The 13,854-nt window shown below is 43.3% G+C and overlaps 1 protein-coding gene across 2 annotated transcripts in view; it reads left to right on the top strand.

Annotated features, from left to right (window-relative positions):
• The first annotated feature begins 453 nt into the window (after positions 1-453).
• ADGRE1 (adhesion G protein-coupled receptor E1) overlaps positions 454-13,854 on the top strand; it is a 78,521-nt gene continuing 65,120 nt past the window's right edge. The window contains exons 1-4 of one of the 2 annotated variants that reach the window (XM_088838936.1): positions 454-553; positions 4,267-4,329; positions 7,998-8,030; positions 12,998-13,144. In XM_088838936.1, the coding sequence (XP_088695062.1) occupies positions 523-553; positions 4,267-4,329; positions 7,998-8,030; positions 12,998-13,144 (274 nt within the window). In that variant the 5' untranslated portion in view covers positions 454-522. The remainder of the gene's footprint in view (positions 554-4,266; positions 4,330-7,997; positions 8,031-12,997; positions 13,145-13,854) is intronic. The other variant, XM_055429771.2, reaches the window with a different exon arrangement.

A 13,854-nucleotide genomic window follows, 5' to 3' on the forward strand; every position in this document is an offset into this window, starting at 1 on the left:
AAAGAACCTGCCTGCCAATGCAGGAGACACGAGAGATGAGGGTTCAATCCCTGGGTCAGGAAGATCCCTTGGAAGAAGGCATGGCAACCCGCTCCAGTATTCTTGCCTTGAGAATCCCACAGTGAGAGGAGCCTGTAGGGCTACAGTCCATGGGGTCACAAAGAGTTGGACATAACTGAAGCAACTTAGCATGCATGCAATAAAATAAGGTGATGAGAGATGGGAGATAGATCTTGGTAGGGGTAAGAAAAGAGAGTGGGAAGGAAAGAGAGAGAGAGGGAGACAGACCCACACAATGACACACTAACCAGATGAACTTATCTTCATTGTGCAGAGAGGAGAGACTTAGAGGCTTGTCAGAGTGTCCTTTCTGAGCAGAGGCAACTCGGCAGAAAAGGGCGTGATGCTCTGGCTGCCTTGAGCAATTCTCGCTCTGCCCTCCCCTTCTCTCCACGCCCTCAGTTGCTGAAAACCCTGGGAACAGAGGAAAAATACTCCTCTTCGAATGGCAGGACCTGCACGATGTGGAGCTTCAGTTTTCTCCTCTTTTGGGGTGAGTGTGAAGTGGAATAGGAGGCCTGGGGGAAGCAGACTGTGAGGGAGAGGGGGACCTCGACTGTCCAGCCAGGACATCATGACTCTAGGCTGGGTGCTGTACAACTTCACTGGGGAAACTGTGACCAAAAAGTCAGTCCAGGGAATTCATCCATCAGGGGAGAGTTTTGTTATAGTCCTTCATTTGGCATGTATTTCCTGAGCACCTACATGTGCCAGGTGCTGTTTTAGGCACCAGGGACAGAGCCGTGAATGAACAGACAAGGTTCCTGCCCTTGAGAAGCTGGCATACCAGCGGGAGGAGGCAGGAAGAAAGGAAACCTCTGACAGTAATAGCAACCTTCTAAGTTCCTCAAACAGACTGCATTCAACCTTCACTAAATTCCTGATATCAGGTCATGAAAAATCCAATTTTACAAAGGAGAAAAATGAGGCAAAGGAGATGAAATAACTTGCCCAAGCCCACTTAGCTAGTAAGGGGTTAAAATTTAAAACTGGGCAGCCTGGTGACTAAGATGGTAAAGAATCTGCTGCAATGTGAGAGATATGGGTTCGATCCCTGGGCTGGGACGATCCCCTGGAGAAGGGAATGGCTACCCCCTCCAGTATTCTTGCCTGGAGAATTCCTTGGACAGAGGAGCCTGGTTGGCTACAGTCTACGGGGTCGCACAGAGTTAGACACAACCCAGCAACTAACAATAACAACCTGGCTGTGGAGTCTGCAATTTTTTTTCTAAACTGTGCTGCTCCAAATAATAAATAAACAAAAGCATTTCAGGGAGTGACAATTGCTAGGGAAGAAATTGCCATAGAGTGTGACTAGGAATTATATAGAAGGGGGAAGTCAAGGAAGCTACTTCTGAAACAGTGAGATGGAGTCAATCTTGTTCTTTTTCTTCAGATGTCAGCTTTTTCTGGTTTTGATTTTTTTTAACAGAAATATTTATTTATTTATTTGTCTGCACCATGTCTCAGTTGTGGCTACATAGAATCTTTTTTGGTTTTGGCACATGGGATCTAGTTCCCTGATTGAATCTGAGTCCCCTATATTGGAAGCTCGGAGTTCTAATCACTGGATGACCAGGGAAGTCGTCTTTATAACAAATTTTTAAACCCAAGCATTTTGACACTAGAGTTGATATGCTTAAACATGATGCTTTGTTGCCTCTAAAATAATTAAAGAGAAAGAGAATTTCAGTTAGTGATAAGGCTTCCTGAGAGCTCAGTTGGTAAAGAATCCACCTGCAATGCAGGAGACCCGGGTTGAGAAGATCCCCTGGAGAAGGGAAAGGCTACCCACTCCAGTATTCTGGCCTGGAGAATTCCATGGACTGTATAGTCCATGGAGTCTCAAAGAGTCGGACATGACTGAGTGATTTAAAAAAAAATAAGAAAGGTGGGAGTTAGGTTCCTGGGGACTTGCTGACTGGCAGGCTGCCTTAGAAGGAGCAGGTCACTGGTGGACCTCAAGTGCTAAAATGCAGACTTGCTTCTTTGAAGTGTCAGCACTAGTCCTGGTTAGCACTCCAGTTCCGCCCTTAATATGCAAAGAGTGGTGATGATGACAGGGGTGATCATGATGGTGGTGGAGGTGACCATGGTGATGCTGAAGATGATGATGACGGCAAAGGTATGGTGGTGGGAGTGGTGATGAAGAAGATGATGGTGACTGTGACGGTGATAGAGAAGAGCTTAATGCTGGAGTAGCTGAACTGCCTTTTAGACATTAAAAAAAAAAAAAGAATTGTGGACTTCCCTGTGGTCCAGTGGTTAAGACTCTGTGCTTCCACTGCAGAGGGCCCCGGGTTGATCCCTCGTTGCCGAGTGGCATGGCCAAAATAAAATTAAGAATCATCTTACCTTCCCATTGAATTTAATACTATGGATATACTATGAGTTTCCCTGGTGGCTCAAATTGTGAAGAGTCTGCCTGCAATACAGGAGACCTGGGTTTGATCCCTGGGTTGGGAAGATCCCCTGAAGAAGGGAGTGGCAACCCACTCCAGTATTCTTGCCTGGAGAATCCCATGGACAGAGGAGCCTGATGGGCTATAGTCCATGGGGTCACAAAGAGTCAGACATGACAGCAAATAACACTTAACACATGGCAGCTCTGTGGATATACTATATACTTATTTATATATTATATACATATCTGCATGTGTTTTATACATAAAAGAACAAATTTTTTTCATCTCTTCCCAAGAGCCAAGGTTTGCCTTTTTAAGGGAGAGATTATTCCCTTTGAGAATGGTTGTTTAAATGTATGTTTTAGAAAAAAATAAAAACACTTGAACAGATAGAGAAACCCAAGCTATAAATTAGTAACTGTATTTAAGTAATTACAACCACTGAAACATATGATTATGGTTTTAAAGCACTGAAATTTCTTTGCGTGGAAGTTGTAGAGACTCCTTCTCCAGCATGAAATAAACTGGAAGTGTAAGGATAAATCTCCCTGAGGCAGATACAGGCTGGAATCTGAGAACTTAGAAGGTGGACTTTCATTGTGTTGGTCTAAGTTTTCTATTTTGCCTTATAACTCTGATTTTGTTGGTTCGTAAACTTGTGTTTTATAGCTTGTTACTGAAAGGTGGTGAGTCCAGCTGCTCACTGCTCAAAAGCCAGTAAAAAGGCCAGGTTGGTGGAAAGTTTGCTTATTTCCAGTGTTGGCAACTGAGGAGGGAGGGCGGACATCTGTCCAAAGGCCAACTCCCCTACACTGGCAACCAGTGGGACAAGAGATTTTATGGACAGAAGGAGGAGGCTACACGCAGAAACAGCATGGTCATCTTTGACAGTCATCTTCAAATTGGTCATCAGTGGTCTAACCAGTGTCATCTTGGTTGTTTTAGGTACAGTTAATCTTCAGTTCCAGGATCGGTTTCTTTCCATTTCTTTGAGGCCAATTCTCAGAACTGTGGCAGCGTATGTCGTGGGTACTGTCTGGCCATCATGTAGTTAACTTCTCCACCTGGTGGAGCTTTCAGTATAAGGCAGCTCACAGGCTGTGGCTCAGAAAATTGTCTGTGGCCCTTGAGAAGGAACTGAAAGTCCTTGACTGTGCTTAATGACTACATTATTATTTGGCCTCCTTTGTTTCTGCCTGTTCTCATTTCTCTGATTAACTTATTCTTTAACTAAAATTTTCCACAGATAAAAGGCAGGCAGAGGACAGGGAGGTTGGGGGGAGGCACAAGGCTTGTAGGGTCTTGCTTCATTTCAAGCCCAGAAAAAAAAATTTCTGTTTTTGAAAATCAGCTGGAACTCTTATTAACTGAAAAGGAAATGAAAGTAATACAAACAAAATGAAAAATAAAGATGAAGTGCCGAAAAGCAGGAGTGGTTGCTGTGAAGACTATAAAATAACTCATGCTTGTCACTCAGTTGGGGTTTTCACTTAGGCTCATCAGACCTGTTTCCAGGGACTTCCCTGGTGGTCCAGTGGCTAAGACTTTGAGCTACCAATGCAGGGGACCCAGCTTGGATCCCTGATCAGCAAACTAGATCCTGCATGGCATAACCAAAGAGTTTGCAAGCCACAGTGCAGATCAAAGATCCAGTGTACTGCAGCTAAGACCTGGCACAGCCGAATAAATTAATAAATATTTTTTAAAAAGCCCTGCTTCTATGAGACCACTCCAGGAGAAACTTTTCAGGTTGAGTTCAAAGAACTTCTTGATGCATCATTATGTTTTTCTTTCTTCACAGGGTATTGTGGTATATACACCTGGGAAATGTTCACATCACCCTCACTGGAACCAATGACAAGGCGTAAGTTGGACAAACAGACTCCATATGCCCAATGTGGTGGGGAGGAGACGCTTCTGTCCCAGGAGGCTGTACCACCGCTGGACACTTGCCACAAGCTAGTCAGTGGCCAAGAAAGGGATAACATCCCATCTCTCTCTCGGTTCCCACCCGAGCTCTTTCCCTTGTGCCTTAAAATTGCTGTGTGACCTCAGGCAAGTTACACAACCTCTCTGATCTTCAGTTTCCTCAGCTACAAAATACAGGTAACAGGGGTTCCTATCCCACAGGAATGTTGTGAAACTTAAATCCAAAGAGGTAACTTTGTCAATCATGGGAATGGGTATGGAGTTTAATCAAACTACAACTCAATGTGAAAAGAAATGCATTTTTGGATGTTTTGTTAAGTATTCTCATCTTCCACACAAGCTCCTGCTGGATTCAGGAAGAGAAACATTGTTGGTTCTTAATGTTCTCAGTGTCTCAGTTTTGTGGTTCAGCATTGTTTGGGAAACTCAGTCTGTATTGTAGGAAGAGTTAATCTTTCAAATTTCCTCACCCTACTCTTGTTCCTACCAAGATGATGTGTGGGCGTTGTCACAGGGGAAGCCTGTGGGATCTTGCAGCTGTGAAGTACGGACTCTGAATGAGGTGTTTTGTCCATTGGTAAAGCATGGTAACAACACTGGAGTAAACTAATGTATATTTACCCCTGGGAACTGGCTGGAAAACTTGTTGCATTTGTTAGAGTACCCCAAGCTACAGCAACAAATACACCCCAGTCAGTGGCTTAAGAGAAAGAAATTTAATTCTTGTTTGTTCAAGAGTCCAATGAGTATATCTCTTGGAGTGGGTGGTTTTCTTACATGAGGTGATTCAGGAACCCAGATGCTTTCTGTTTGTGACTCAGCCACACTAGTGCCTTGGAGTTTCTGCAGACAGTGGAGAAGGCACATTATTAAAACTCAGGCTTAGCAGTGACACTTGTCATTTCCACTCAGGGTCACATGACCATACCTGGATGCAAGGTGAGCTGGGAAATATAGTCTATGGCTGGATAGTTGCCTTCTACTGTCAATTTTATACCACAGAAAGAAAAGTGTGTGGTTTTTGTTTGATCTTGGGCTACTGAGCTATCTCTGGCACAGTTAGAGCCCATTTTAATGCAATACTATGCAGCTGTTGGAAAGCATGAGTTCAGTCATATGAACTGATTTGGCAAGTTGCCCAAAACATTGTTTTCTTATTTTTTTTTAAATTATAGAAATAAACATTCAAAGTAGGAAAAATAGTATAACAAACTCTCATGTACATATTGCCCAACTTCAACACTTAGCAAATTTTGCTACTCTTGGCTTGCAAGACTTACTGTAACATGATAAAAAAGGTTATAAGTAGAGCAGAGTGGTTGAAAAGAACTTTCAACGAACATGTTCTAGATCTATAGTAGTCACTAGTCAGTGGAGCTCCTGAGAACTTGGAGTGTGGCTAGTGTAACTGAAGAATTAATGCTTCGTCTCATGTAATTTTAATAGATTTCAATATAAACAGCCATCTACTGTATTGGACAGTATACTGCATAATACCATTCGCATTAAGAAAATTGTGTGAATTTGTACATTTGTTTATATTTAACATATTTACATGACTGAGTTTGTGAACAGGACCTAACCTAGAAGTATTCACTCTTTTGGACAGTGGTTATCTCTTGGTGTGAGAACGGAGCTCAGGGGAATCTTCAATTTTAATTTTATATACTTATGCATTGTTTGAATTTTTTACAAGTAATTATTATCTTCTTAGAAAAAGATGAAAGCAAATGGAACAACAGATACACAGCACTATATATAAAATAAATAAGCAACAAGGTCCTACTGTAAAGCACAGGGAACTATATTCAGTATCTTGAAATAATATATAATGAAAAAGAATATATATACATACATATATGTATATATATGAATCATTTTGCTATATCCCAGAAGCTAATACAACATTGTAAATCAACTACAATAAAAAAGGAAACAAAGTTCGGTTCAGTTGCTCAGTTGTGTCCGACTCTTTGTGAACCCCCCATCGACTGCAGCACGCCAGGCTTCCCTGTCCATCACCATCTCCAGGAGCTTGCTCAAACTCATGCCCATTGAGTTGGTGATGCCATCCAAGCATCTCATCCTCCGTTGTCCCTTTCAGGACCAGCACCTGCTTTTGGTTAGTTTCCAAAGAAGCAGAGTCAGAGATGAGGATTCTTGTGAGTAACTTACTAAGGGAGGACTCCCAGGAGACACTTGTAGGGGGGGAAGGGGAACAGGGATTGGGCAGGCAGAAGAACAAGTCATTCAGAAGGTGTTTCAGGAAAGTTTCAGTCACAGCCTGATCCTGCCAGGAGGTCTGGAGTATGAATTATACCAGAGGCTGTTACACTCCCACGTCTGTCAAGCAATGCTTCTAGGCCAGCGAGACAGTGTGAGATGGGATGCCAATTAGCTAAAATGAAAAGGGCAGTATCAAGAATGGCTGTTATCCCCCATACCCATTTTTTTAAACTTTTTATGGACTGCATTGCACAGCATGTTTGAACTTAGTTCCCCCACCAGGGATTGAACCTGTGGCTCCTGCGATGGAAGCAGAGTTTTAACCACTGGACCACCAGGGAATTCCCCCACCCCCTTTTTAAGGGCTTCCCAGGTAGTGCTAGTGATAAAGAACCTGCCTGCCAATCCAGAAAGCTAAGGAGACATAAGAGACACAGGTTGGATCCCTGGGTGGGGAAGATGCCCTGGAGGAGGGCATGTCAACCCACTGCAGTATTCTTACCTGGAGAATATCAGGGACAGATGAGGCTGGAGGGCTACAGTCCATAGGGTCGCACAGAGTTGGACATGACTGAGGAGACTTAACACACATGTGCCCCTTTTAAAAACTGCTTTTTAAAATTGAAGTATAGTTAATTTACAATGTTATGTTAGTTTCAGGTGTCCAGCAAAGTGACATATATATATATATCTTTTCATATTCTTTTCCATTATAGGTTATTACAAGCCACTGAATATAGTTCCCTGTGCTGTATAATAGGTCTTTGTTGTTTATTTTATATACAATGGTGTGCATTAGCTAATCCCAAAGTCCTTGTTTATCCCTCCCCGACCCCCTTTCCACTTTGGCAACCATAAATTTGTTTTCTATGTCTGTGAGTCTATTTCTGTTTTGTAAATAAGTTTATCTGTATCGTATTTTTAAAGATTCCACATATAAGCCATGTCATATGATATTTGTCTTTCTCTGATATTCTTCACTTAGTATGATAATCTCTGTTGCTGTAGATGGCATTGTTTCATTCTTGTTTATGGCTGAGTGATATTCCATGGTATACATGTACCACATCTTTATCCATTCATCTGTGGATGGACAGGGGTTACTTCCATATCTTGGCTATTATAAATAGTGCTGCCATAAACATCGGTATCCACTCTTTGTTACCTGGCAAGGTGTGAATTCATGAGGAGTTCCTCCCACCTACCTGATGAAAGTAAATCCTCAGGAAGAGGCTGGGTTTTCCTCTTTACATCTCCACTCCCACTTTCACAACTCACCACCGAGATCATTGGTACCCAGGGGAACAGGGAGCCTGGTTTGAGACAATGGGGCATGGCCAGCTCTCAACAAATCTACTGACTTCTCGTTTCTTGCAGGTGAAGGGCCACGGCGGTCATCATCGAATCTTGGTAAGAGACTCCCCCAGCTTGAAGGCAATTAGACCTTGGGCAAATGCCTCCATCTCTTGGTTTTGTCACCTGATTATTAGGTATAGTGTGATGCGTGTGTGCTAAGTCGCTTCAGTCATGTCTGACTCTTTGTGCTCATCAGGCTCTTCTGTCCATGGGATTCTCAGGCAAGAATACTGGAGTGGGTTGCCATGCCCTCCTCCAGATCTTCCCCACCCAGGGATTCAACCTGCATCTCTTACCTCTCCTGAACTGGCAGATGGGTTCTTTACCACTAGTACCACCAAAGTGAGGATTCAGTTCCACATGGAGTTATCACAAGATGGGCTGTGGACTTGCCCTTCCTGGGTCTGAATCTTGGTTCTAGGGCTCATGACCATGGCAACTGTCATGGCAGTCTGAGCGCATGTTGGAAAAGAATTTCCAGGTGCAGAGCATTTCAGAAGGGAATATGTTTATTAAGAGCAAGGAGCAGAGATAATAAAAGTGAAAGTAAAAGTCGCTCAATCGTGTCTGACTCTGCGACCCCGTGGACTGTAGCCCACCAGGCTTCTCTGTCCATGGGATTCTCCAGGCAAGAATACTGGAGTAGGTTGCATGCGCTTCTCTGTGGGACCTTCCCAAACCAGGTCTCCTGCATTGGCAGGCAGATTCTTTACCATCTAAGCCACCTGGGAATCCCACGTATAAATATGTGTAAAGATTTATAGTAAGAATTGGCTCACATGATTCTGGCAAGATCTACAGACCAGAGAAAATTTGGAGAACTGAGCAAAGGTGAACGTGGCTGGTGGGACCAGGTTGAAGATGAGCCAGGAAGGCTGACAGGTGCCCGGTCAACACAGGACTGACTGTGTTGCTACTCTGGTTTGGGATGGACTTGAGTTATGAGAGGTAGAGCTAGAGGAAAGTAATAGGAAACTCAGAGTTGAGAGATCACAAGTGGTAATACACCGGAAATCTGCAAAGAGAAGTTTTGCCTCTGCAGATGAAAGAGGAAGCTGGAAATGAGAAGAAAGAATCTGAGGCATCGTGCAGGGAAGGGAAATAAACAAGGCATGCTGTAGGTGACAGAGTCTGGCTCTCAAGACCTTAGTAATGAAAAGCCATCATTTTTATAGTTTTTAAAATTAATAAAATTTTAAATTGACGTACAATTACTTTACAATGGTGGTTTCTGCTATACAGTGAAGTGAATCAGCTGTAAGTACACATATATCCCTGCCATCTTGGGCCCCCCCCCACCCCTCGAGGGCATCACAGAGCACTGGGCTGAGCTCTCTGTGCTAGGCAGCAGTTTCCCACGGGCTATCTGTTTTACACATAATAACATATGTATGTCAGCACTACTGTCCGGTCTGTGCCACCCTCCCCTTCCCCCGCTGTGTCCACAAGTCTGTTCTCTATGTCTGTGTCTCCATTCCTGCCCTGTAAATAGGTTCATCAGTACCATTTTTCTAGATTCCATACACATACTTTAATATATGATATTGTTTTTCTCTTTCTGACTTACTTCACTCTGTAAAACAGGCTCCAGTTTCATCCACTTTACTACAACAGACTCAAACTTGTTCCTTGTTATGGCTGAGTTGTATTCCATCGTATAAATGTACCACAACTTCTTTATCCATTCATCTGTCAATGGGACATCCAGGTTGCTTCCATGTCCTGGCTATTGTAAATAGTGCTGCAATGAACATTGGGATACATGTGTCTTTTTGAATTATGGTTTTCTCAGGGTATATGCTCAGTAGTAGGATTACTGGGTCATATGGTAGTTTTATTCCTAGTTTCTTCAGACTATACTACAAAGCTACAGTCATCAAGATAGTATGGTACTGGCATAAAGACAGAAATATAGATCAGTGGAACAAAATAGAAAGCCCAGAGACAAATCCACACACCTATGCATACCTTATCTTTGACAAAGGAGGCAAAAATATACAACGGAGAAAAGACAATTTCTTTCACAAGTGGTGCTGGGAAAACTGGTCAATCACCTGTAAAAGAATGAAACTAGAACATTTTCTAACACCATACATAAAAATAAACTCAAAATGGATTAAAGATCTAAATGTAAGACCAGAAACTATAAAACTCCTAGAGGAGAACATAGGCAAAACACTCTCTGACATAAATCACAGCAGGATCCTCTATGACCCACCTCCCAGAGTAATAAAATAAAAGCAAAAATAAACAAAGGGGACCTAACTAAACTTAAAAGCTTTTGCACAATGAAGGAAACTATAAGCAAGGTGAAAAGACAGCCTACAGAATGGGAGAAAATAATAGCAAATGAAGCAACTGACAAAGAATTAATCTCAAAAATGTACAAACAGCTCATGCAGCTAAATACCAGAAAAATAAATGACCCAATCAAAAAATGGGCCAAAGAATTAAACAAACATTTCTCCAAAGAAGACATACAGATGGCTAACAAACACATAAAAAGATGCTCAGCATCATTCATTATCAGAGAAACACAAATCAAAGCCACAATGAGGTACGATCTCACACTGGTCAGAATGGCTGCTATCAAAAAGTCTACAAACAGTAAATGCTGGAGAGGATGTGGAGAAAAGGGAACCCTCTTACACTGTTGGTGGGAATGCAAACTAGTACAGCCACTATGGAGAACAGTGTGGAGATTCCTTAAAAAACTGAAAATGTAACTCCATACAACCCAGCAATCCCACTGCTGGGCATACACACTGCTGCTACTGCTAAGTCACTTCAGTCGTGTCCGACTCTGTGTGACCCCATAGACGGAAGCCCACCAGGCTCCCCTGTCCCTGGGATTCTCCAGGCAAGAACACTGCAGTGGGTTGCCATTTCCTTCTCCAATGTGTGAAAGTGAAAAGTGAAAGTGAAGTCGCTCAGTCGTGTCCGACCCTTAGCGACCCCACAGACTGCAGCCTACCAGGCTCCTCCATCCATGGGATTTTCCAGGCAATAGTACTGGAGTGGCTTGCCATTGCCCTCTCCAGGCATACACACTGAGGAACCCAGAACTGAAAGAGACTCGTGTACCGCAATGTTCATCACAGCACTGTTTACAATAGCTGGGACATGGAAGCAACCTAGATGTCCATTGGCAGATGAATGGATAAGGAAGTTGTGGTACATATACACAATGGAATGTTACTAAGCCATTAAAAATGCATTTGAATCAGTTCTAATGAGGTGGATGAAATTGGAGCTTATTATACAGAGTGAAGTAAGTCAGAAAGAAAAACACCAATACAGTATATTAACATATATATATGGAATTTAGAAAGATGGTAACAACGACCTTATATGCGAGACAGCAAAAGAGACACAGATATAAAGAACACACTTTTGGACTCTGTGGGAGAAGGCGAGGGTGAGATGATTTGAAAGAAAAGCATTGAACCATGTATATTACCATATGTGAAATAGATGACTAGTCCAAGTTTGATGCATGAAACAGGGCACTCAAAGTCTGTGCACTGGGATGACCCAGAGGGATGGGATGGGGAGGGTGGTGGGAGGGGGGTTCGGGATGGGGTACACATGTATGCCTGTGGCTGATTCATGTGAATGTATGGCAAAACCACCACAATATTGTAAAGTAATTAGCCTCCAATTAACATAAATACACTAATTAAAAAAAACAACTCCATACCATTCTCTGTGTGTGTTTGTGTTAGTCACTCAGTTGTGTCTGACTCTTTGCAACCTCATGGACAGTAGCCTGCCAGGCACATCTGTCCATGGGATTCTCCAGGCAAGAATACTGGAGTGGGTAGCCATTCCCCTCTCCAGGGGATTTTTCCAAGCCAGGGATCAAACCCAGGTCTCCTGCATTGAGGGCAGATTCTTTACCATCTGAGCCACCAGGGAGGCCCACTGTTCTCCACAGGGCTTCAGTTTTGACTCATACTCTTGTTTAGAGCTCTGCTGCTCACAATGTGGTCCTAGGACCAGCACTGTCAACATCATTCAGGGACTTGTTAGAAATACAGAATCTCAGGTCCCTCCTGAGACCTGAATCAGCATCTAATTTCCCCAAGATCTCCTGGGGAATCCCAGGTGAGGCAGATGCCACTGGTTGTGGACCCCGCTTGGAGTAGCAAGTATCCAGGACAGTGGTTCTCATGCTTTCACGGCACACAGGTCACTTGAGGATCTTGCTAAAAGGCAGATTCTGATTTAGTAGCAAGGGGTGGGATGGGGCCTGAGATTTTGGGCATCTCCATCAAACTCCCAGGCTATGAGGATGCTGCTGGTCCACGGATCACACTAGGAGCAGCAAGGGTCTGGGGTTTACCAGGTCCTTCACTGAGCGTGCTTGGTGACTGTTAGTTTTCGAAGGCTGCCAGAAGGACCATAAACCAAGTGGCTTAAAGCAACAGAAATTTATCCTTTCATAGTTCTGGAGGCCAGAAGTCCAAAATCAAGGTGCTTCCTCTGAGGGGTGTAGGCGAGAATCAGGTCCAGTCTCTCCTGGCTTCTGGTGTTGCTGGGTCATTGTTGGTGGTCCTTAGCTTGTAGATGCAACCTTATGATATCTGCCTCCATCATCATGTGTTGTTCTTGATCTCTGCCTCATCTCTTGTTCTCAGAAGGATGCCAATCATACTCGATTAAAGGGCCATCAGAGACGTAAGAGTTGGGAAGATCCCGTGGAGAGGGAAATAGCTACCCACTCCAGTATTCTTGCCTGGAAAATCCCATGGACAGAGGAACCTGGTGACCTACAGTCCACGGGGCTGCAAAGAGTCAGACACAACTGAGCACGTGTGCAGTTCCAGTATAACTGCATCTTCATTTATATCTCACTTACATCTACAAAGACTTTATTTCCAAATAAGGTCACATTTTCAGAGACCTGGGTTTAGGACCTTTTTAGGAGACACAATTCAACCCATACTAGTCACCTTCCTCCTCTCCCTGGCAGCTCCACTCGGGGCTCTAACCCAAATTCCTTCTTCTCCGTTGCCCAGGTGTGAATGGGTGTACAGATACCACCATGTGTCCGGCGTATGCAACCTGTACCAACACTTCAACAAGTTACTACTGTGCTTGCAAAAGAGGCTTCCTGTCCAGCAATGGATTGAAGACATTCAAGGGCCCAGGAGTGGAATGCAAAGGTGAGTTCATACCCCATCCACCACCCTCCCCTGCCCAGCATTTGGTAGTAAAATCAGATAGAAGCTGGCTGGGCAGCAGACGTAGGTAGGTATCCCCAAGCATTGTTTTCTATCTTCCTTCCTTCCTTCCTTCCTTTCTCTGCCTCTCCCTCCTCTTTCTTTCTCCCATCTCTTTCTCTCTCTTTCTTTCTTAATTTCTTTCTATTATAAAAATAATTCCTGGTCACAAAAAAACTCTAATGACTAAAGACAAGTGTTAGAATAAAAAGAAGAGGAACTTACTGGTGGTCCAGCTAAGATGCCATGCTCCCAATGCGGGGACCTGGGGTTTGATCCCTGGTCAGGGAACTAGATCCCACATGCTGCAACTAAATATCCTGCATGCTGAAACTAAGACCTGGTACAGGCAAAAATTCTCATAAAAACAGAAAGAAAATTATGCTGTATGTCAATATCCAGAAATAAACACCTCTTCATGCAAATAATTTCTAATATGTATTGAGTACCAGGCCCTGTGTGAAGGTCTTTATGTGCATTTTCACATAGTATAGGCACTGTGATGATCTCCATTGTACAGATGAGAAGACTGAGGCTTGGGGAGCTAAAATGACTTGTTTAGGGTCATTGAACAATTGAACTGGAATTCAAATCCAGGTCTTTTTGAGTCTAATGGCAGTCTCTCAACCACTTACCTATTTGTCACACTCCAG

This window comes from Moschus berezovskii, chromosome 8 (assembly GCF_049115385.1).
Source record: "Moschus berezovskii isolate FMDL1 chromosome 8, NW_MosBer_1.0, whole genome shotgun sequence".
Lineage (NCBI taxonomy): Eukaryota > Metazoa > Chordata > Mammalia > Artiodactyla > Moschidae > Moschus > Moschus berezovskii.